Below are 26115 nucleotides of genomic sequence, written 5' to 3'. Positions count from 1 at the left end.
CCTGCTTTTATGCGACAATGAATAAATGTTGAATCAAAGCTTAAATAAATGACATACGAAAAAGTTTCAAAAACTAGAGAAAAGTTTCAAGAAACGGTCAGTTAACAAAGCAAATTTGTGGCCAGTTAACGCGACACTACTACATATATTGCCCACGCGAAATGCGCAAACAGTGCGCATGCGCAATGAATTTTTATCGGACATCACGCGTCACACATTCAACAGATAGCTAACCCCCTTTCTGCCGATTGGGGAAAACCTGTTTTTCTTCCCACTGGTAAATTTAATTAACTGTTTGATTGGACTTTACGATTGGATTCTACAAAATAAAATAATATTGTATTCTTCTTTTTATCCGGCTACTTTTTCGGTGTTCCTTCATTAAATTGATTACTAGAATCTGAATTCGATACCTCATGGTAACTCGATCGTTATCAAAGGTAAGTATTACGCTACGTAATCTAGAAGCAACTGTAATTAATCCCCGACTATACAACCGCATTTCCTCGCTCGAAAAATTTTTACTCAAATTGTTTAGTGTGTTTTACAACGCAACAAATTGTAATTGAGTCGAATGAAACTCTTTTACTGTAGAAATGTAAATGTAAATAGATAAATCGTTCAAATATTTAGTCTAATAGAACATTTTAACTATGCTCTTGCACGTTAATGCAATAGAACAATTATTAAATCATTTGATGTCTATGGGTGAAAAATAAATTCAACATAACCTCTTAAGGAAAATGATGCAACTATAGTAAAGTTCTTTTCCCTATTCAATGAGATTATCAAAGAGTTTGATATTTTGAGTTTTTCCCAAGACATGAAATTCAAACATAAATTAGAAATTAGGAAAGAAATGAGAAAATTTGAGAAACACAATATTCGTCTACATATCAATATAATAATCGGCACGTAATAATAATCGTACAATCGATACATTTAATAATCGAGTTTGTGAAACGATTTAATACCAAAGTATAACAATCGACCGACTGGAATGATTACAGAAAAGTGATACAGACTGTCTAATGGAATCGAGCCTATCTTCCTTCGGTTCGATGAAATAAGAGCACGCGACAAGTGTGAAAAACGAGCGAACTCGAGACCGAGGTCCATGGTTCCGTCGCGCAGTAGCTTTGCACGGCAACTACAATACACATCCATTAACTTGTTCTTACAACTGGGTCAGTACGAGGTGTTTAAGAATCAGTACATTACTTCCTGCCTCGTTGTTATATCCATGAATAGTCGTCTTTTATTACTTTTTCGAAATACATTTCATTATATTAATATAATGTTTCTTTTTTCTGACTAGAATAGAACTGAATAAGTCTTTATGAATGATGCAACCGGAATAAAAAAAATGCTCACCGGCAAAAATGCCGGCAAAAGAGAAGACGAATGCGTAATGCGGTGCCGATTCAAAGTAGACAATCGAGAGGAGTTCGATTCCCGCCTTTTTCACGTGACTCTCTCATTACGTAAATGCGGCGGACTGCCGGCCGAGAGCACGATGAAGTCCGGTATTTTCGAGCGTCTCCTAACCTTTAAAGGAAAAGAAACTGCTCGCATTCTGACGAAATCACAACAACCAAAGGCAAACCAAGCCAAAACGTACCAGCGGGCACCAAATATTGACATGAAAAAATTTTCAAGAACTCTCTATCTAAGAAATCATTAAACGAAATTAATGAAAATTAATGAAAATCTCTACATACAGTTACAACGATATATGAAATTATAATTTATAGAGAAAAACATGATAACGCGCGTAACTAAAAGAAAGAACGAATCAGAAATTGGAAGTTTGAAATGGCGACTTACCGGCGGCGCGATGAGGTCTCCTAGCCCAGTCTTCCTCTATCAAAGGTGCCACCCTGCGTGTACGAACAGTCAAGGGGTAAGAAAGAACGACCAGCAAAATCGACAATAAACTACCGTAGAAATGCATCTTTGATAATATCGAAAAAGTCTTGTGATGTCTTTTAGAATCCTTTTCCTCTTTCTCTCTGTCACGCTCACTCTCGCGTATGTCCAATTCACTGTCTCGTCGCTGGCACTCGACACGGGTGCTTCAACGCATATAGCGTGTTCTCCTTCGTCTCTATTCCGCCAATATGTTTCTCTCACTCGTATTTTCTATTTCTATCTCTTTTTCACTATACCTATTCCTCACACGTTGTCTGTCTCGTTCTATCCTATCTTGCACGCGTGTGCTCTTTCTCTGTCTGTTCTTCAGAGCCGCGGCCACTGGTCTATTAACGAACGTTCACTGCACAAAACTTTCTGCACTCTGTGTGGCACTGTGTGTTGTATCACACCATCTTCTTCGATTATTTTCTTTTCTCTTCCTCTCTCTCCTCTCTGAGCGCATATAACGTGTCCACGCGACAACACACCGATGACGATTACAAAGAGTATCGTTCGCGAACAATAACAATACCGATATAATGACACAACGACGGGTTACCACGACAACGTTTATGACGACGAAAGAATCGACGACAATGACGAACCACGACGACGATAGTACGCGTACACAGGTCGCGAACGTGTGCGATAATGATTAGAAACAATCAGCGGCAGACCCAGAGAGAGGCCGTGTGTTAGCCGCAGTATTTACTGCAGATAACGCGGCGAGGTATCGTGCACCGTTCGAGACACGTTGAACGAGCGCATCCGACGGCTTAATAGGCTAAGGTACACACGCAGGTTCGTTATTCTTTCTCTCTCTTTATCTATCTTTCCTTTAAGCCAGCTCGAACACCGTCTGGTCGTCTCTTTTTTGCACTATCGCTATTTATTTCTCTCTTTTACCGAGTGCACAGAGAGTTCGTACGACTCTAACTCTCCGGCTGTCCCCCGCCGCTCTTCTTCCCCGTTCCCGTGGTCGTCGCGCGTTCCGTGTTACTGCGCGCGCGTTTTATAAGGCGGTACACAACGAGCGACAAGTTTCGAGACGAGAGGGATACGAAAGAGCGAGGCGACCGAGTCGTACCGTGCGCTTGCCACTTCTTCTCTCTCTCTCTTCTTCCTCCCTCTGTCACGATTTTAACCGGCGCACTCTTCCACGCACCTCCGCACCTCACTAACTCTCTTAACCTACGAGCCCCGTGTGCGTTGTCGTCGTCCCTTTCCTCGCGGTCCAACAACGCCGGTATGCGCATCTGATACGGTGGTTCCACACGATTATCCCTCCTGGGATTACCGCGACTTTATCCCAGGTAAATAACCGATTTCCAAAACAAATGTGGATTCATCGGTTTGAAAAAGTACCAACAAAGAAGAGTTGAACACCGTTCTCGATCGTCTTTGACACCGATAAGATTCGCTTAGAATATACACGATTGCCTTGGTTCGACTCGCCGGTTCACACTGTAATCGAAAGTGATCATCGACACCGAATCTCGACGAGGTCCGTGAAACGTTGCATCGCGCCTGCGCTGCGTAGTGGTATACCACCGTCGTATATAACAAGTCCGACTACGGTCGCACGATTTACAATCAACGACGTTGACACTGAATCCTTTTTGTCTCTCACCCGTTTAGATCTCGGTTTATTTGACCGGCCTCTTTCCACGCGAACCAACAGACCAGCGTGCGTCTGACACGGTCGGCGCGTGACTGCCGTGACTGACTAGCCGATCGTGAGTGACTGACTGGTGGGAAGCTGTTACTCGACTTGCTCTCTACGCCCGTGCCGCCACTGAATCCGATGTATCTGATCATCGGCACCACCGTCTCTCTCTCCTCCGGCTGGCTCGCTCGAAAAAGCTTCTGCTTTCGCGCTTGCGCCACGACGAATTGCTTTTTCGCTTTCGTACACGCGTGTGCACGCGCGCTTCGTCTACCGGTACGTGTGCCACTCCACGTACTTATATACGTGTCTCTATTACACTCTCGAGCGTGCGCGCGCGTGACCGTGTGGGTTGTTCTATACACACGAAAGACGAGACAGGACACGGCTTTGCCCGCGGAAGCGTCGCTCTGTCTGGCGCTTGCACTCGGTATTACCGGCTCGTATCTTCTTCTCTTATAATAGTTTTCAACCACGTGTACTATATCGTGACCACCAACGAAAGAAAGTAGAAATATCAATCGAATTCACGCTATTTCTTAATTTAGATTCTCGTGAAACACATCAAGTCAACGGGTATATATAAGTGCGTCAGATTTCGGCAACGATCGTTCCGAGATATCGTTCGCGTTATCTATAGACAAGTGACGAACGGTCGATCTTATCGACGTCTTTTTTCTCAGTCGTCTTCGATCAATCAGTCGTTCGATCACGCGATCATAATACAATTCTCCGAACAATCATTCGCTCGCACTCGCATTCTTTTGTTCACTATTTGTCTTCGATTGCTATCTGTTGTCGCGAATTCGAGAAACGCGTACATTTCATGTCTCTTTTCAATAGTGCGCGGGCTCGCCGCGAGTTCGCGCGTGAATTAGGGGATATCTTGTGATGAAAAGCGTATACGGAACTCTCGTCTCGTTTGTGTCGAAGAGGTTACCACCCCGAGATATATATCGATAAATAATCGAAACACGATTCGAGCGCAAAGAGACACGTTGCGCCGATGTAGCCAACGATGACAACTGTCCGCAGGCCAGTCGAGTCCGTCGCTTTTATGGGGATAGCCGACCACGCTGCCGCACCGGGACCCGTGCTCGCATCTACGTGTGTGCGTACGCGTTACGTGCTCGATGTACCGTATATTGTGCAAGTGTGCGCGCGTGCGCTTACATATATTTCCTTTATATATCCCTATATATATGTATATATGTATGTATATATGTATATATACATACACACACACACATATATTCACAGGTTTCGCATACATAGAGGATACAAAGTGTTCGCGTGGCCACGGTTAGTTTCTTTTCGCCGGAGTGTCGCCGCTCGAGAGATGCATAAGTGTATATATGTACACGTACATATATACACGTGGAAAGAAACGGCAAAGAGAGGGAGAGAAAAAGAGAAAGAGAAGAACAGGGGTTAAACGGAAAGAACTCGTGTCGTCCGCTCGTGTGATACCTCGATCGCGGTGGGTGTCGCGAATGACTATGCTCTGTCCAAAAGGTGTGCGAGAGTACGCCGCGCGTGTGGGTGCTTCCCCTACCACAGCGCCACCACCACTATCGCGATTCCTACCACCAACGCGCCAAGCTCCCGGCACCACCACCACGGAACCAGTGTGCACCACTGAACGCGGTGGGTATACACCAGTATCAGTGAGTGGCAAGTATGAAACGTAACTTCTTACCGTTTCGTTGTTTCATCCACATTTTTTACGTTTTCATAATTATATTTGAAATGTTTTCACCTATACTATTTGTATATTGACTAGTATCAAAGAGGTTAGGGTAGTTTCTATTCTATCTACATCTAAGTACCACTCGTAGAAGTGGTATACAATTGTATTGTACACAAGGTAATACCCAATTGGGTTTTCCCCAAACCTAAATCCTCCTGTGAGTACGAAAAAACATATCTCGCGAAGATTACGATTAAACAATTTCAAATGTGCTTACTATTTGGCAGAGAACAACACGAAAGATAACACTTTTAGAACGAGTGTAAATAAACACATGCATGCATTGTCTCTCCAAATTATAATTTATTAAATTTATGATCGATTCAATCTAGAGAACAATCTAGAGAGCAGCACGTCCAATGACGTTGAAGCAAATCTATGTTTTAATGAAATATGTTTAAAGAAATGAAGTTAAAAAAATAGAAAATTTTTTAAATAAAGTAAAAGAACAGTCGTTTCAGTTCACAGATTTTTTCTCATGCCAGCTGAAACAGCTACATGATCTTTGATTTACGTTCGTTCTTAATACATACTGATGACTATTTTATGCACCAACAACGGGATACGACAGACCTGGACACGGATCTGACGTGCGAGGCTCCGTAAAAAAATGGCACATTATGACTTAATTCTATGCAGTTTTTTTTGCAGCAATGATCTAACGCGATGGAAACGGAGGGCATAGAATGTCGTGATTATTTTGCGAAAGTGTTCAGCAACAAAGAGGAATTCCCAGATAAAGAGATAAGTATCCATGGGAATACATCAATGAGCCGAGCGTAATGTCGTGAATGGAGGCGCGATCGTGGTGGTTTCCATTCGGTTCTCGTTGATTCATGACACGCGTTGAAATGACGTAGACGTTAAATGCGTTCGACGCGCGTACGATGCAAATCCGCACGTACACCCGTCGCATACGTAAAAAACTGCTAGTTACACATAATCTATATCTACGAATCTTACGAATCAATCAGCAAAGTGTAATACGCGATTTATTTCAGTGTCATCCCTTGCGCGTATGTCTTACGTTCTCCTTCCCAAAAATTACAACACGGGGCATACATACCACGATTCGATGTGTTGCTCCCCCGAATCTCGCTCGAAATCTAAAAATAGAATGGCGAAGGGTGTTCTCGAAAGGAATACGGTTTCTTTTTCGTTCTTTATTCGGCAGTTCGAACACCAAAGATCGACCGGATACAGATTCGAAACCACCGGCAAGAACGGAGAGAACGAAAGGGAAAAAAAGAAACGAAGGGGAGAGAAAGAGGAAGGAGAAGAAAAGATTCACGGAGGAGTGTTGTATTCTCCACCTCGCCGAGTCTTGTGTTCCACCGACGGGACCAACAGCGGCAAACTCGTTACGAAATAGTCCCTAAGACGGGGTGACTAATTGCTAAGCGGCTTGTAAAAATTCGCAGGACAGTCTGTCGACATCGTGGCGCGGCCGTCTCATCGTCGCGCCGTTATACTTTTTGCCCATGCACGGTCGACTAGAGAAGAGAACGACTTGTAAGAGGGAGAGGGATCGAGCGATAGCGAAAAGTGGTGGGAACGACAAAGATAGAGAGGGGGCTGCGGTGACGACGGAACGCGAAGGGGGTGTGGTGGGGGGTGGGGCGCGCAATGGGAGTGGTAGGGGGAACCGGCGAGAGAAGCGTGAGCGTGTGAGGCCTTAAGGTGAGAAAAGAAAAATGGCGAAGAGAGGCCGAGGCTGCGTCGTCTCGCGTTCGAAGGCGAGAGGGGACGACGCTTTCGCAGATTCCACGTGAGATACCTGCGGCATTCTTCGTTCTGCAGCAGGGCATTAAGCCGGATGCACATTCGTCGTGGACGACGCTCGGTGAATTCATTTCCAGGAAAAATATCTTCCGCCACGAAACGAATTTTACGGCAGATTTTGTTCGCGGACAGACCGCCGGAGAGCGGTTTCTTTCTTTCTCTCCCCTGTACTATTTTTCTCCTTCTATCCTTGTTCCTCTTAATGCGTGAAACGGAGGACACGGAGACGCATGATGTTTTTATTATTATTTTTCTTGTCGTTTTTCGTGGACCGCCTCGGAACCAAGTTCAGGCAATAAAACATCTAATCCGACGATAAACCGCGCAGTGATTCTTCCCCGCGACGACGTTTACGCGTCTCTGACACGTTTCGTGCGCGCCGCTGATGCGCACCGAATCGAAGGTAATCCCTCGCGCGCTTGCATCTCTTGCGTCTGATTGGTTGACACTTGACTTCGGACCATGAGATGGTTAAGGAAAAGCTTGCGATTCATACGGGTCACCTTTATTTTGTAATTTCTTCATTTTCTAATTTCTTTATTTGTATTACAGAAAAAAAAATATGAAAAAAAAAGTAGAAACAATAGAAAAATTGAAATATGGAACATAGAAAAATTAAAAATCTTCACATTTTCAAAGATATGTATAAAAAAGGATGTTTCAAGAAAATCATTATGTGATACAAGGAAGGATTGTAAAACTCGCAAAGAATTTCCTATTTTGCAAATAATTATCGAAGATGATTCACGAAGAAACGTGTCATTGTCAACAAGAATACTTGAGCTGATTACATCATACACGCATACGAATTAATTTTGAGCTCTCCATTATAATCTTGAATGTTTTTCGATAACCACTTCGTTAAATAGACACATCGACTTCGACCCTGATACGGTCCTCGAAATAAAGCCGTAAGATGCAACTAATACTATAAAGATTTATATTCGTCATCTTTACATCTAATCCAATACACTGATGCATTAAAACCAAAAAGTGCAACATTTAACCTAACCTATCAAAACTTTTATGACTATTTCCTATCTCTACTATTTCATTCATGATTTACCGTAAAAATTGTTCATTTTAAAATCGAAAGACAGCAAATAAGATACGAAGAAAGTTTTATCTAGTATCAGCGAAGAAATTTAACTGTACGATGGAATAAAAATAGTGCGAATTAAGATTCCGATCGAGATGCAGTCGAAGATCAAAACCACAGATAGCGAGGAGAAAAGACAGGCGATGCTGTAGTGCCAGTGGCGCACAAAAGGACACGAAATGATTTATTTCAATGCGCTATCGTGGCCGGCTGAAGCGTATCGCCCACGGTGGCGTTCGAGAGAGGATCATTTGCGCGGGACCACACGCCGAATGAAACAAGAAGAAGTTCAATTACTTCGGAGAATCATCGAAGATTCCTTTACGGCTTTTTTAATCGAATTCTGGATTTGTCAAGTTTTTAGAAATTAGAAAATGGAAGAGCAATTAAAAAAGACAAGTGGACCAGTATTATAGGAAAAGTGATCATAAGATTGATAAAACAGATAAATATGGAGACGGTACAAGACAAAAACGCGTGATAAAGATAGAAGAGATAAAAAAATGATGAGAAAGAGATACAGAGATAAAATGATAAAAAAAAGAAAAAAGATTAGAGGATAATAAATGAGATCAAACTGAAGAAGATGATAAAAAAATGATAAAATTCACAGGTACCAGATTGACGGAGTGTGGAAAAAAGATGAACAACGACGGAGAAAAAGAACAGACGAAAATGATGAAGATGAAGAGAAAAGAAACAGAAAACAAGATAGAAAAAAGATGGAAGAAAGAGAAAAATAGATAGGTGTAAAAGGATCACCTGACCGGCAACTATTCACACCATACGGCTATGACAAATCTAATAGATTCCTTGGCGACTTCGGGCGGCCCACAAGAAGAGCCACAATATGCAACAAGAACAAGAAAAAGGAATAAACGTATAAGAGAGAAGAATATTTCTATTCAACGCTCGATGAACGGATGTAACGCTTCGTAGTTCGGAGACCCTTCTGCTGTCTGTTCTAACAATGATATCCCTTTTCGTAGCCGCGTACAGAGGAGGATCGAGAAATAAGGTTAAGTCCCGACGGTGCTCACCTATAACGCGCTGGAGACACACAATGCTCATTGTCAACTCGTCGTGGAATGTGGGGAGCGAGGTATGTATTGTCGGCGCATGCCAAATGTAGATCCCTCTTTTCGACTGGTAACAACATTCACGCTGAACACTATTTGATCCTTTCCTCTTTTGCCACTGTTATGGCTTATCTTTTCCTGTTGCGAATAGGTTATATCAATGCACACCTTTGGAAGCAAAAATGTTTGTGCGTATGATGAACAAATTAATTTTGATAGATTTTTTGTAGATTTTATAGATTATAGACTCATGACTCATAGAAGTATTTTTATGGATTATATTTGTAACTATACTACTGGACTTTGCAATTACTTTCCACTTTTGAAGAGTGTCATTAAAAGGTTGAAACAAATGGAAAGAATTATTTTTACAAAATTTTGGAATTGTTTAAAAGAGTAAAATAATGGTAATAGCAATAGTAAACTAGTTACCAAAATATCAAATTCATCAGGTTTGCCAAGTTAAAGATATATGTTGAAAGAGAAAGCTCTAAATATTTAATACTAAAGTAAATATGCAAAAGGACGCACAATATTAATAGACAAAATTTCATGACATCAATAAGAAGTCTTCACAAAATGCATGAGGCGAAATTAATGTGACATTAATACTCTTGCGCCTTTGCTGAAGGCTCAGTAGGCGAGCCAGATCGGCTACACCATCGATATTTTATTGGACACTGACTGAGAAGTATAAAACACCATTTAGATTCAATGGACTCTATGTACACGTGAAACAATGCACGTTTATACATCGAATAAAATGTTTTTGTGAGATTAACTATGTTACGAAAGCGATCAATTCCAAAGCCTGTTCCTCCTTTCCAACCTATCCGCCAATGTAATTTCATAAGAAGTATGCTTTATGCATTTTCAAGCGATGTTACGAGTCTTTGAAAATTCCAAACACTATGAAAAGCGATACGCACGAATGGGAGAAAACAAAATGAACCAGTCAGACCAAGGATACTGTTATACTACTGAACAAATAGAGCACTACTACTATTTCAATTATATTTCATTTACTATTGTAAAATACAAGAATTAATGGTTAGGAAAGTATTTTAGATGATGTTTAAAGCATGTTTTTAGTGAAAAGTTATTTGGAATTGGAGATTTATATGGCTGATAAATGGTACTTTCTATATTTTATAGGTTATGGTTTGGACTAAGTTTGAATATACGTAAATAGTTTCAATGACATAGTAAAGTCTCAATGATGATCAAATATCAAAGTTTATATATATTCTCTGGGGAAACAGACTCCTGAGAAGAGGAATGCCTATAACACCAATTAAGGATGATAGTTTACTTATAATTAATAATAATAAAAAATAATAGGTAAATTTAATACGTAAAATTAGTCCCAGTGGCAAGTTTAATCTCAGCAGTTGGTATACATGCTTTGCTGTTTTCAATTGTTTCGTCATTTCGTTGATCACGTGGAAGTAAACATGGTTCGTGACAAGTTAAAATGTATTATAACATTTATAATGTATGTAGACAAGGTGCTGTTACATTTCAACATCTGTTTCGTAAGTTTGAACGCATATACTCATTCAATTTCTCATTTTCAATGACAAATGGACTTTGTGAACTTGGCTCGTCATCTAACGATACATTTCCTTCTTTGAACTGTTTAAACCATTTTTGTGCTGTCTTCTCGCTAACAGCACCTTCCCCGCGTACACTACAAATGCATCTTGCTACATTTGCTGCTGTATATCCAAGTCTAAACACGTAAAAGAAGAAAGAACAAATTTCTAACTTCTCGCTATCTGTGTTTACTGTCACGTGACAACGACATGTCAAAACAATTGAAAACAGCGAAGCATGTATACCAACTACGAAGATTAAACTTTCCACTGAAACCAATTTCATACATTACATTTATCAATTACTGCACGAAATTCGATTTGTTGTTATTATTAACGAATAAACCCTACGACCTTTTTCCGATATTTAATAGAATTATTATAAAATGAATATAACTTTATATTTGCTAGCTATTCTATTTCTTTGAGATTCTAATTTAGAATTTAACTTTATAGATTCCCATACTTTACTTTTGGTTTAAATTCTACATTACTTAGAGCTTTAAACTAAGATGTAACAATACCTCAGAGACTACTATGCTCTTAATTAATCAATAGAGAAAATGTACGATACTATCTATAATTCCAGCTGTAATTACATCAATTGCCACTGTTAATTAATCTTTTAATTTGAAACCTGACTATAGCTTAAATGCTCCTATGTCCTAATCTTTGTTTGATCTTGGTAAAAAAAAAAACATAGGATATAGGCGTAGTTGTATTAATTGCTATTAAAGTTTAATGCTTTAATTTAAGATCATATATCTTAGAAAACATTTTTGTCTTTGGCTTAAATTCTATAGAAAAATATAGTGTTATAGATGACTTATAGATAATTTCATAAATTACTATTGATATCTATTAGTTCAATTTAGATATAAGAGCTGTAGTATGAAGATTCCACTATATCTGAAAGATCTTCCACAGGGGAAAAAATAGCGCTAGTAAAATTATTTCACCGGCCATAAATATTTATCTGAATCCGGGCCAACAGCAACATACACGATTTCGTGCATCGCTGTCGCAGATCGTAGATCAAGCGGCCGAGATATGGCGAATTGATCGTGCACGTCGTCTACGGACTATAATAAACGTCGGTTTAGCAATATTCGCCTGTCGACGCGCGTTCCTCTGCGTCTAAGTGCCGCCTTTTTCTCAAAATTCTCTTCTCGATCTCGTCCGCGACCTCTTTTCAAAAATATAAATTTTAATCTACGCACGACAAAATGAACGACATTGAAATCACACAGTAACTAAAATTTCGTTCAAGTAAATAGACTTCCATATAAAGGAAGTTCTATTGCATTCATCAAACTCATAAAACTTTCTTAGAAATTTTCAAGTCTTTATATAGGACTAAGTCTATATGAATACGCATAACAATGTGTTTCAAACAAATAATAACTATACTGCGGATGTTTATACAGATTTATATTTTTGTTAAGAGAATGAAAGGAATGAAACCTAAATTGACTCCTATATAACGATTATTATACTTCGGATATTTAGTCTTACGCGTGATGTACGCATCTTACTAATTTTAGCATCTTTAAGTTTCTCATAAATGCATAAACACCCATAGTTTAGTAATACAATTTCACCGCGTCTATTCTATTAACAATTTCATTCATTTACACTTACCCCAAAGTAGCAAGCACCATCTGCAGGAAGACCTAGCAACAAAACATCATCAGCGTCATTTAGATCCCACGACGCGCCATAATTTCCTTTTCACCACTTCTATCTTCATCTCACATCAATTCTCTTCCATCCAAGAGACCGTATAATGGAACGCGTTAAATCGAGCGAATCGCGAGCTCGCCGTATACAAAAGGCGAACCGAGGTACCGGGTGATTAATTTCGTCCGACAATTAACAAGTCCCCCGAGAAGCGGGCACGCGCGTGAAAAGGCCGAGGGAAGCGAGTAGAGATCAGAACCAGGATTCAACCCTCGAAACGAAGCTTCGACGAGGGCCATTTTTTGAATGGGAATCGAAACGAGGCCGGCCATCCTACGATTGTAGTCGTCGTGAAGGAAACGGGACAGAGAAGGGTACAAAAGGAGCGAAATCTTTCGGGTCTCTACGTCTGCAGGACGAACGGTTTCGCGCAGCACCATTAATCTCCGAGACAATAGTCGCTTCTACGAAAAACTGAACTGCGGGCCCCGTAGGTTCGATGAATAAAGTTACCATCACTAAGGTAATGTAAGAAAGTAAGCGACGGTAGTTTTACCTGGACCGAGCTTTTGATGTTTGCTTTTGGGTAGCTATAGAGTGACGATAATCCGGATACCGAGTGCGGAAGCACGTTTCGTACATTCAATGTTACGATGGGTGTTCTTTGTTGATTCAGTATTCAGTAAGTAATGCTGTTGAATGGTTATACGTATTTTAGTTTTTAATAGAGTACCTGAAGGAAGACAAGTAACCTAACGAATAGTGTGTTGAGATAAGTATTATTGTTTAAACAAATGTTAACATTGGCCAATAAAGAATGTAGGTTGGACAATTGCATTTTAGTAGAACCGAATCTGTTAATGTGAAATATACATAGTAGAACTCTTTTGTATTTGATATATTGTATATTTTCAATACATTTCCTTCTTTTAAGTCTTATCTACAGACTATGAGAGGGCTCTGAGATTTCATTTCATTACCATAATCCAGAAAAAGCTTTCATAAGAACCTCTACTATATGTAAACTGATAGAGAAAAAGAAGGAAAAGAGAGAGAGAGAGAGAGAGAGAGAATCGAAACGGTCGTCCTGCGACTGCAATGCAATTTAAATGAACCTGCGTTCAGGCGTGGACAGCATGAGGGAACACGAGTGTATACGCGATTTTACAGCGCGCCACGAGGTGTAAATAATGTCCAGCCGCTCGGTACCGAGAGGCTCGGTAGAGACCTCGTGATCCGAAACGGTTTACGACCTTCCGGCGCCTCGGTCGAGACACCTGCCCGCACACCTCTGCCCAACCACAACGCGGTACACGCTGGCGATTCTTGAAAATACTTCCTCCCCCTCCCCTGAACGTTCGTTCATTCAGGTAAACAGTATAGTCGTTGAATGCTGACGGCGAATGCTCCATCATCGGTCCTTTATCGCAATGCATCGTGGAATCTGGAATTTTTCAGACGATAACATGCTTATGCATTTTGTACTGGATAAATGAGTGTTGGTAATAAGAATGAAAATTAAATGAGTTTCAAGGATCTAAGGTTAAAGAGTGCGCGTATGTGAATGAAGGGTGTGTTGACTTTAATGTATATAGCCAGGTGTCCATTAATATGTTTCTTTTACCAAGTTCTTTATTTTCTAGAGAAAATATAAAATAATTTTGAATCCTTATCTTTTGAGTATTAACACGAAATGATCAAAGTTCATGTAAATGTTTTAATTATTAAAACTTCAAACTTGTCAAATACTAGCACTTTGAATAATGTTTAAATGAATTAATCATTGATTGATGCAATCTTTTAATGTTACATTAACGGTAGCGTTATTTGATTAATAGTTCTTTAAACTATGAGACTGAAAATGAAAACTGCAAAATACACATATGCACCTTCTGCAGATGTACATATATCGTTCTTCGTATACAGAAATATATTAAATAGTAATGTTTTGAAAAGAACACAAACACGTGTAGGTAACCGCGCCGCGATTGACATTCCTCTCACAGCGCCGTCTGAATGATTTATCGACGGAATTCGTGCGCACTTCTCGAAAATACAGACGCAAAGGGACCGCGATCGGGCGCAGTCGCTCTGCGTGTTTCTGTTTTGACCGAGAGCGGCTGCATCCGCTCCACTGCAATAAGTCGTCGGTGCGCCTTGGATCCAAGCCAGTTACGCAAATTTCTGAAATCGAACCCGGCCCCAGACGGACAAAGGGCCCTCTACCAGTGAATTTAAACAAACAGGAAACGACAGCCTCGATTGTTTGCTTTAGCGTGACGTAATTACCAAATAATAGACGTTAAATTGCCTCCATGGATTAATAGGTGAGGTTAGGATAAATGACGGTTTGACAATGGTTTATTGCATATGATAGATGTCTATAATGATCACTTAAAGCATACGAACGTACTTTTGAATGAATATAATGCTTTCCTTAAAGTCTAATTCTATAGGAAGTTTCTTAAACGATAGTTGATGTATTATGCAGTAGATCACAATGTATGTCTACTATGGTTCTATAGAAAATATTTTTTTGTGATTTTATGAATAATAGTTGAATAACTAACTACTGACTGATAAACTGTAGATGTTTATCAAAAGTAATTAGTTATTATTAAAAGTAAATAATTGAAGATTTGTTTCAGCATCTAATATAATATATTCTTGCAAATTATGTATATGCATTCTATATATTTTTGTACATTCATATTTCCCATAAATATTTACAGTCTACTGAATAATATTGGCAATTTACTTTTCTGTAGTTGTGTAGTTTGTGTTAATTAAAAGAAATGTTTTATCATGTAAAAATGAATTTTCATTTCCTTTACTATTTAAGTATCCAACCTGTTGATTTGTCAGGCGACACGATGAACGTTATCCGACAACGGAACAACGACACGATGAGAAGATTGGAACACGGCTTGAATCCGATTAAATACGTTCCCCGCGTAAAACCAATCGACCATTAACCCTGTCGATCTCATTTTATACGCTGTCATGAACTCAGGGCGACGCGACGCGACGATAGGACAACAAACAAGTGGATCAGCTGTCGCTTATTATGTATTCCTGCAGCTCATCAGGATCGACCGATTTCGAGACCAAAATGATTTATTATTGTTCATGGCCGATCTATTCACAGCCTCGCGATTCTTTAGTTACAACGGAACGAGGGCGGCGCCACAATCACTTATATGTATTTCGGGGATATCTCGCGGTCGTAATAACCGTAAGGCAAACTTCAATCTCTTCCAAGGACTTGCAATGATAAATCTGCGTGTTGAATATTCCGAAAATTCCCTACCAAAAGAATAATCTACGCGTAAAAATATAACGAAGAGAAGTCATCTCGATCCAAAATGTAGTTAGCTCTTCGAACGAATCGATCGAACATTATGGTTAATCGATATGGATAAACAATAAATCAATGCAGAAAGTCTGCATTCAAAAGTCTCATATCCACTAAAGTAACGTCGAGTAATATTTTGTTACAGTTCCTGTTTTTTGAAAAAGTCACCGTGTGTTACAGAAGACACGGACAAGACAAGAAGTTTCTTGAGGTTGCTTTAGTGGAAACGAGGTTTACAAATCATATAAAGCAAAATAAGAAAAGGTTCAATACATATGTAAAGTATAGAACTTGAATAGGAGAAAAGTCCCCTCGGCGATAGTGTTGTTTTATTTACGACGTCCAGACAAATTAATTACTGATAAGCGATCGGAATAAAAACAGTTGAGCGCTGTCAGCAATGAGGTCAATTAATTACGACGCCCAAGAGGAAAAATTTAAATGAACACAGACCTGACGTCGTGTCTCGTTGTCCCTGTTCCTTCTTTCTTTTTCTCATCTTCCTTCTGATCGATAGTAAACACTAGGTTCTGTCGCCGTCGCGTTAAATAACTACACGAGTCACGGCTTTCGTCACCATGTAAACCGACAACCTAACCAAAACATACGACCAGGCACCGAACAATTTTTACACGTTTACGAGGTTATGTACACTTCTCGCGTGACCCTACATACTTTCGGTTAACGATTTTTTCATATCTCGTTTGATCACGCGGGTATCAAATAATAACGGTGAAAACGTAAACAACGACGCAATTTAGTCCATCGTAATTGTATTACGATCATGGTAACACCGTCAAACAACATTACCATAAACATCGATGGGAAAGCAGCGCGTGCGCCGACGTTCGTTGTCCTTGTCCCCTTCCGTACGACTTAATTAAAGGACTCGAATATGCGTAACTGGCGTCTCCCTGTGTCGCAATGATAACCTTCCGTTCGAAAATCAATGGCTAATAATGTTCGTTTATCGTTCTCAAACCGAGAATAAACGATCTCGGAGCTACGTAAAGTCGTGCGTCATAACATCAACCATAACCTCCTTCTTAGACGCGGCTCGAAGATTTTGGCGCACACTGGACCGGGCATTACCATATAGGCTTCCCAGGGGGCGTCGCTGCGGAATCTGTGTCATGTCGCGTAAACATACTACAATAATAATACACTATAAATACGCTGCACTCACTAAGAGAGAGAGAGAGAGAGAGAGAGAGAGAGAGAGAGAGAGAGAGAGAGAGAGAGAGAGAGAGAGAGAGCGAAAAAGGGAGAGAGATGAACAAAAAGCGAAATACTCACCGTGGGATAGAGAAAAAGAACATGCATGCAGGCGCCGGCGCCGCCGGACGAGTACATTACACGCGCCAAGGAAGTATTATCCATCCCACGTATCCGACGTATTAGTATCTTCCCTCTTTTTCCTACTCGTTTCCCAACTAATCTTGCCACCTTCATTCCTCTTCCTACGTTTTCCACTCTCCCGCTTCATTTGATTCTTTCAAACACACATTCCTCGTCTCTCTCACGCTATAGCTCTCTACTATCGCCACTGTGCTTTTTTTTCTTTCTCTCTCTTCCAACCAACTCTTGTTTTCCTTCCTTGTTTCGCTCACCAATCTCACCGTATCCTCCTAGTGTTTTTTTCATTTGTTGTTTGTTCGTCCTTCTCTCTTTCTCATTCGCTAGCGAATATTTATTTGTCTTACTTCCTCTTGCTCCAGGGGCGACTTACTCTCACGTTCCTCACCAAACTAACCGGATCATGGGCGCCGTCCGTTGTAACTGGCTCGGTTGAACGACCAACCGGCTCAATCTCATCTTTCCGTTTCCCCGCCCTTCTTATTTGTCCCGCAACACCCATGCCACAGGGCGACGCTCGTTAGACGTGAAATCGATCTTAATTTTACGTGGAGTCGTGAACGGCCGGCGCGAAACCGAGCCCTGCATCGCGTCGTGGCATGTCCACTTGTCACGGGTGTCTCGGCGTCGTTCGATTTAGAGATATAGTGTTAAGGCTCGTTTTTAAGAGGAGCTCAACGCGACGGGATGAAAAAGGAGACGCGATATTTATGACAGCCGCGACTCTTTTCCTTTTCTTTGCATCCATCGTCTCCCCTCCTACAACTTTCTTGCGGGGAGATCGCGTTACGCATAAATCATCGACGGAAGTAAGATAAAGTGGTCGTTCGTTAAAATTTCGTTTTTGATAAACTAGTTTCCGGACAGGTCTGCCTTCACGAATTGTGAGTTTCCTTTATTCCGTTAGTTTTCTTGAACTTTTTGCAGGATTAGCGTCTAAACTCGGCAGAGAAATCTATCGTTGTAATAGATCACTCGAGAAGCGGAGAAAAAAGAAATTTCGAAGATATTTATAAGTATATACACGCATAGTTTGCGTTTGAAAAATGAGCATGTATAGCACATAGTAGGGGTGATTAAAAGCAACTATCTGATTTCGATCAAACTATAATTATTGCTCTATTCAACTATATATTTTTCTGTTGTTTACAATAAAATTGATATATGATAATTAACAATATTTTTTACATAATACGATAATCCCAAAGTATTTCAATGATACGAACCTCTTTCTTTCTAATCTAACCTTGGGGTCTATTATTATGTGGTCATAAATGTATATCATTGATATTACCATTAATCATACTCGAGGCAGCTAATTCTACTATTGCGATCTATAACTGCCTGTTTAGTTTATTGCGTCTCACGCTAGGCTCGCGTTTTTTCAGCCGAGCTGTCACTTCGTGTCTAGAATTTATCAAACTAATCCGATAAAACGATAGAAATCGAGAGCAACCAGGGCAAATTAGAACGCGGTCTCGAGTATGGAGACATTAACTAATCTTAAGGCACTCTTTTACTAATTCATATACATATAATACGAGGTTTCTTAAAATATATTTGTCATTGTATTATTATATTATGATTTATATGTTTATTTTTTCATGATAAAATCGCATTTGTCTATAGTTATAGCCATCACGTTGTTAGTAACGCAAGTAATGAAACAAATATAGCAGCGAAAGGAAAAGAAAGCTTAGAGTCCATCACAAACATCAGGCAGTCATAAGTCATAATTGGCCAGCTTTCACCAACGTACCACTCGAACAATTAATTAATCATACCTCTATATGTTTTCACATCACGATTGAAAACTTGTAATTGCTCATAACATGATTAGAGTAGAGAGTGTAGAGAGTAGAGTATGGAATCAGAATTCCTAGTTTACACATCTATTTATATATAGCCCATAAGAAAGTGTAACTTTTTAAGGTGAAACATAAAAATTAATGTCGCGTGGTGAGAAGAACTTAGAAATCAATGACGATTACATAAATAAATAACATAAAAGTTATAAGAAAGAAGTAGAACAGTAATTTCTTCTAAAACATATTCTATTATTCTTGTATGTTCACATGGACATTATGGGACCAGCTAATTCAATGTATTATCTAATGGTCGTAGAAATAATGTTAACATTTTAATTGAAATTAAAAAGTAGCAAGCTAGTTTCTAATAAACGAGCATCTAACTATCTTTCGAAATATTATTATAATCAGGCATTATGAAAGAGAACTTCAGTCATGCGAAAAAAGTATATAAGAAAACATTAAATTAAAAACTTTCTTGCTCTCCTGACGTCAGACACTGTCAACGACTTCTCCACTATGCCTCCAGTACATAAACATGAAATACACGTATGTAAATAAAGCATTTTTAATATATATGCATAATCGGTCTATGTACACACCCTGCGATCTCCAGCTCTACGTATACAAGGCAGAAATATTCGCCCTTCTGCATCCGCAAATATACGTTCGCGTGGATCTATTAGTTCACGGCTCTGGCCGCGCATATGCATTCGCGTATTCGCGTATGCTTCGTGTGATTTTCGCACGCGGTCTGTCGTACAGTAACGCTAGAACACTTTGAACTCCTAGTTCCGTCGCAGATCTTCTCAGAATTAGATCGATATATCCTTCGAACATAAACGATCGAACGATGTTCAAACGAATTCTACAGGGAGACTTAACCTAAAATCACTGAACGATCGATGGTTTCTGCGGAAAGTAAACTATGAAGAAAATTAATAGGGGTAGTTGGTATCACTGATAACAAAGTACAGTTATAGTTAATTCTAAGAATGTAAACCTGTCAATGTTTTTATCTAATATCTACAATTATATTGTAGTGAATGGAGAATTGCTTTAGAAAGTTTTTAAATATAAAAAGTGGATTCTTTGATAAAAAATATTTTTGTTTGGTTGTTCATTTTTTGTTGATTAATAAATAATAAACACAAAAACTAATGCAAGTTTACAACAAAGTTTGCTAAGTCTATCTAGGTGGCGCCACGTACAAGCCCAGGCGTATGCAATGATCTTTCGATACCGATTTCCTCGAAAACGAAGCTTTCTATAAAATAGTACTACTCTACATCTTCGACTTATTTTTTTATATAGTATAACCTCTCACTTCTCCATGATTCCCTCTAGCACGTACAAATAAGAGAATGTAAATAAACTCTCTAAAAGAGCAATCTTTTAGCGATTAATCCAATAAATAGCAAAATAAAATTGACGATTGCGAATTCATTCCAGATGCAATTGCATCACCGAATTTCCACGTGAACTTATAAATAGAACATGCGTATCGTGACCCGTTTTGAAAGGAACTGGCCAACAACGAAACGGGCATAAGTTACGAGTTCGCGAAACGTCGTCTAAAATCGTCGTTATTGCAGTTGACTGTACGCACACGAGGTATTATTCGTCCCACACAAGCCCGGCCGTTACCGCGCCAATCCTTCCTCGCTGTTTTTGAGCCCGGATACGTTTCAGCTCTTGCTTGTGCACGTGTTTATGTAAATGTTCCCGCGTACGCATCGAGTGACTTATACCTATAAGCACATCGAAACGTTATTCACATTGCGCGAACATTAAGCTCGTCGACGCTACGAAAAGTCGGAAATTTTTGTGAACGAAAGTTATCCCTCGAAGAATCCAGTAGGGGCTCTTTGTGAGAGAGCAGGGCGCACGTGCGAGATCGATGGTTCGTAACTCTACCAACACGTACTAGAGGAATGTTGGAAGACCGCCGAGTTCGTCGTAAAGTACACAATCGAAATTGACTGGCAATATTTTAGGGACCGTCGACAAGGATTTCGCGAACCATCCTCCCCAAGAACTTTATCCAGTGTTTCATCTGCCTTCCAGATTCTTGTTACGGGACTAGGGACTACCGATACTCTTTCAGATTCCTCAATGAAATGCGGGATGTTTCGAGAAAACATACTTGATCCATGAATTATTAACTATAAACTGGAATAAGAATGCTTATATATGTGTAATACAAATATGATGGTAAATTCTCTAACTACATATATATTTTTTAAAAGCTAGAAGTTGTTAGGTAGTGTAAAAAAAATGAGATTAGGTCATACCAACATGAAATTGATCATTGCTTGATTGTAATATTTAGAATAATTCCAGTATGATGCAAATTGGGTTAATTTTAAAGAAGCAATCTCAATAATCGTCATCCAATAATACAAACGCACTTTCTAGAGACGATCACAGCACAACAGCAGAATTTATTCCCTCATCCAAATTCAGCACGTCCGAATAGATAGCCCATATCAGTAAATTTGGGTGAGCGACGTGAATTACGGGACTGTAAAATGAATTTAAGCGCGGTACGTGTGGCAAGCACATGTCGATAAATCACTACACCTAAGTTCGATCGTGACGCGCGCGAAATTGATACCGAACTCGTAAACCTATTTCCGCTTTTTGCGTCCATGAAAATACTTCACTCGTAAACCGCGCGATTATAAATAGTTTACTATTTCAATGGCGACAAATAACGATCGACCAAAGTACGATGGAAAGGCCGATTTTTCATCGAACGATCAACGCCGTGAAAATGTCAAAGGCAACATGCAGCAGAGAAATATTTATTTCTCTGACGATCACCTCATTAATCGGATTTGCATGAGTGGCAATCAGGCGTCAATTAATACCTGAATTATGCGGCATTCCTGCACGCCGTTAGAATTTACCTACATTATACACCGATCTCGCGTTCTCCACCACCGATACGAGCCTTATAGTCTTTATGTAGTACGCCACCCACACGCGCGGTCATTATCGGCGCGCGAACGCGACGCGATCCAACATTTTACGGTGCATACACGTCGACAGATGGGAATGTTGGCGCCATTCTCGCGGCATTATGCCTGCACACGTACAGTGGCTCAGGAAAGTATTCAAATAGTTATAGAATCTTTTTATATATATATAATGTACTATACAAAATATCGTGAAATTTGTCTAAGACTAACGTGACATGACTATAACTCTCGTGATTATATTGGTCAAGTCTGAACCGAATCTGAAAATGAATACATATAGTGTTACAAAATACTTATTGCGAGCATACACGAACAAAAGTTAACAAAGTATTTGAACAGTTAATTGTTGATTGATTGACTAGTAAACCACAATATTTAGTAAAAACATCTGTAGCATATTTCTTTTTTACAAATTGAAACAGAATTTTACAAGATAAGTTAGTCGATATTTTTGTTCATTACTGTACATTCCTACATACCATGGCTGATAATGGCGAAGTAAAATTTCTAAAATCTTGTCTGCGATTTGACAACCATACGTAATCGCAATCTCCATTACGATCTCGCCGTGAAAGTCTATGATGTATTAGATATCATTGTATTTTTTCTTAAAAGGGACGGGTCCTAGTAGAAAGTAAACATTCTGTATGAAATATTGCTATCATTATAATAAAATTTGAGAAAATATTCATAAGTATGAAGTTTGCAATGGACAATTATTACTTTACATTTGGTACCAATATCTGTAATAAAATACTTTTTAAAATACTTAAGATCATATATGCAATTAATCAATTCTGATAAAAATATTTTTTTACCAAAGTAATGTATTATTTATCATAAAGATTGTATTCTACGAAATTATTCGATGGAAAGTTCATTTGACAAACTTCCACCAAGTACAAAACTCGAAAAACCATCCCCTTTGGAATCTCGCCTGGCAGCACAACAACAATCTAGCCACGACTTGGAATAATATTTTGCCAATGTCCGAAGAAATTGATAACCTGGTGCCTCATCGAAGGAAAAACACAGACGGCCGTGTAAACTCAAACAGTTTATCGTACAGTGGATAGAGGGCCCGTGAGTTTTCTGGAGCCACATTTTTGGCAACGTCATGAAAGCGAGGAGAAGATGGCGCGTTGATCGCAAATGCGTCTCAACCGCGCGCCACAAGGAAAAAGTCTTGCCAAGCATATCTTGACAATGAAATGCATTACGCTCGAAGTTTTTATGCTCAAAGGTCGACTAAATTTCAACACGATCTAAATATAAGACGCCATCAACAACAACGATCGCACGCGCCGATAGACTTTTACATTCGATGCTAGCAAATCTGATTTTCATCGTTTCCCCTTAGACTCAATACACACGACGATCCAACACCGCAGCATTTGAAAATTATAGGAGAAAAATATGATAAGTATATTTCTGTTAATTTTCTAACCTTAATGTTGCTTTACGATGAGATAGGAGAATTTTTACATAATTGAAAATCGAAACAACCTTTGAGGATCAAAGATCTTTCAAAAGTAGTTGATACGAGAAGGAATGAAGAAACAGTTCAGCTCCAAAACCAAATATGCATATTGACAATTTTGATAATATGGGATTTCCTTATAAAAAGAATTGTAAATGTGATTTATGATATTCTTTCCTCGTAGTCTGTATATACTGAGACGTTTCGTGCTATACTCTCTTCAAATTTCATGTTAAAATAGTTGAGAATTGTTTCGCGGTAATACCACAAAGTGTCAAGCGACGCACGCCGTTGCCCACGTTTCTATTAACACCTATGGCATGATGTTTTATCATGCCTACACAAACCTATGAGTAACGTGGAAAAAACGTTTAGTTATTTAAAATTTGCATATACCCGATGGAATCTCAATTTCTGCTCGTAAAGAAAAATTTGCTGAAGAAAGAGAAATTGATTAAAAAGATTCATATCCTGTCCTACATCTCTGATGCATTACGCGTACGTACACGTGATAACCTCGAAGTTGTAACGATAGCGTTGAACGTACGTACATAGTGAACAATTACCATTTACCGAAGGATTTTCGCTTACCTTGCTGTCCGTAATCGACGAACTTTTCACTTGCTATTTGTTATTCGGCGATCAACGATATATGTGGTGATTGTTGATATACGTGAAGAAGTGAGTGCGCGCGCGCGCGCGCGCGCGATCCGAAAGGCCGCGATGACGAGTTACGAACGCTTGGTTATTGCCGACGAGAAGCCTGGCGCCGTCTGCGAGACGTATGTATCACAAACAGCTTCGTCTGACATTCAATACTCGTGATCGTTACTCTGCAGGTTGTTAATAATTCTAAAAATATAAAGGAACACCGGCTTCACGCTGTTTCACAAACCATATCTACGTCTACATTCCAAGCGTAGTGCACGGTTACCATAAACGTAAAAGATAGGAAGTTACATACATAATAGATACTAAGATCAGTGACCCCAATTTGATCGATAACGCCATCTTTTTTTCCTAATCGTAAAAATATAAATCGTATAAAAATCAAAAGGCATACTGAAATGATTGTTGCCACATATCGATTTAAGTGTGGTATGGTTGATCATGATGTTGATGATGAATTTTATAGTATAATTTTTTTTTTATAACTTTAATCTTTATCTAACAATTGTTTTTTATTTTTACTCGTAGGATATGCTGGCATCGTTTTGCGGAGAAGGTAGAGACATCCTGTATGTTAATTAATCACCATTAACTTTTAAAAAGAAATTAAAGAATAGTATTATATTATACTTTTATCGTGTAATAATAATCTATGTAAGATTTTTAATCTTTGTTTTCTTTCAGTATCTTTATATGAAATTTGAATAAATTTTCCTGCAAAAGATCTACTTTCCACTAACTTTCACCTTGTATCGCCGATATAAACGTTTCATAAAAATATTTGTTTGTCATTGTAGATTGTGAATTCTAACCAATATGGATATACATTCGATTATACGTATTTCCCGTTTATTCTGAATATATCATCTATCTAAAGATCATTCCTTGAGTATATCGATATCCCTTACATATATTATTTGTTCTTAAAACGTATCAATGGAAGGCGAAAAACTGATTCAATAAATTCGTATAAACGTTGTAATTGTAAGTGACATGCTTTATCATCATACGAGTTTCGACTAAGAAATTTGAGATATAAAAATAAATAAATTTCGAACTTCAAAATGATTCATGAATATTGAATTTTCCTTCAAGGTTGAAATGGTTTTATTTTCGTTTATTTACCAAACAAAGACTTAATGAAACCGGATTCACTCACACTCGTGCACATAATGTACATTTGAAGCTAAAAATGACAATGCACCGTATTGAGTACTTACTCATACACCGAAGATTACGCGCGCGAGAATGTCACGACACTGAGGTCATGCATATAGGAGCGATGTCATGAATGCAACTTATAAGTATTTAACCCATTTATCGTTGTTACGATGATAACACACATATATATTTATATATATAATACGTAAGTTTTTTAAATATTGTTTTCTAATAATCTGATCGGTAACTAAAATAACGTATCGTGATAGAATATGTCAAGCAAATTAATACACGCTAAAATAAGTAAAAAAACAAAGAAACATTCATCTGTTTACAGTGCTATAGAGTTCTATGCATACATTTATAATTAATGAATTAAACACAAAATACGCAGCGGTTCTAGTATATAATTTTTTCTACGGTTGTTTGTATTTTTTTTTCAATTACAATATTTCTGTATTAATGAAGATGAATGAAAGTACTGAAAAAAACAATGATTTATGATGAAAGCATATCTTATTGCATAATGAGTCGATCGTCTGTATCGGTAAAAAATCGGTATGATACATTTTAAATATTACGTCCTTTATTTTTGTTCTGACAGAGTTGGAGCTGATACTCGTTATCAGCCATGGACCTATCCTCGTTAAAATTCCTTTTATCTTTAGTCGTTAAATATACACACGTTATTAGAGGTCGAAAAAATTTGCCATACGTAAGTATACTACTATGTACTA

At 38.8% G+C, this 26115-nt stretch overlaps 2 protein-coding genes across 8 annotated transcripts in view; one reads left to right on the top strand and one right to left on the bottom strand.

The window, feature by feature from the left end:
* LOC132916871 (dorsal-ventral patterning protein Sog) overlaps positions 1-24446 on the bottom strand; it is a 93513-nt gene extending 69067 nt beyond the window's left edge. For 2 of the 7 annotated variants that reach the window (XM_060977274.1, XM_060977275.1), the window contains exon 1: positions 1828-4606. In XM_060977274.1, coding sequence (XP_060833257.1) covers positions 1828-1954 — 127 coding nt within the window. In that variant the 5' untranslated portion in view covers positions 1955-4606. Of the gene's footprint in view, positions 1-1827; positions 4607-12526; positions 14010-16373; positions 17070-17216; positions 18172-24139 lie in introns of those variants that run through there. The other 5 variants (XM_060977276.1, XM_060977277.1, XM_060977279.1 and 2 more) reach the window with 5 other exon arrangements.
* The window catches only part of LOC132916881 (general transcription factor IIH subunit 2), an 83049-nt gene that overhangs the window by 31747 nt on the left and 25187 nt on the right, over positions 1-26115 (top strand). The window lies entirely within an intron of this gene.

The sequence above is a fragment of the Bombus pascuorum genome, chromosome 2, assembly GCF_905332965.1.
Source record: "Bombus pascuorum chromosome 2, iyBomPasc1.1, whole genome shotgun sequence".
Classification (NCBI taxonomy): domain Eukaryota; kingdom Metazoa; phylum Arthropoda; class Insecta; order Hymenoptera; family Apidae; genus Bombus; species Bombus pascuorum.
This window is presented reverse-complemented; position numbering and strand designations above follow the sequence as displayed.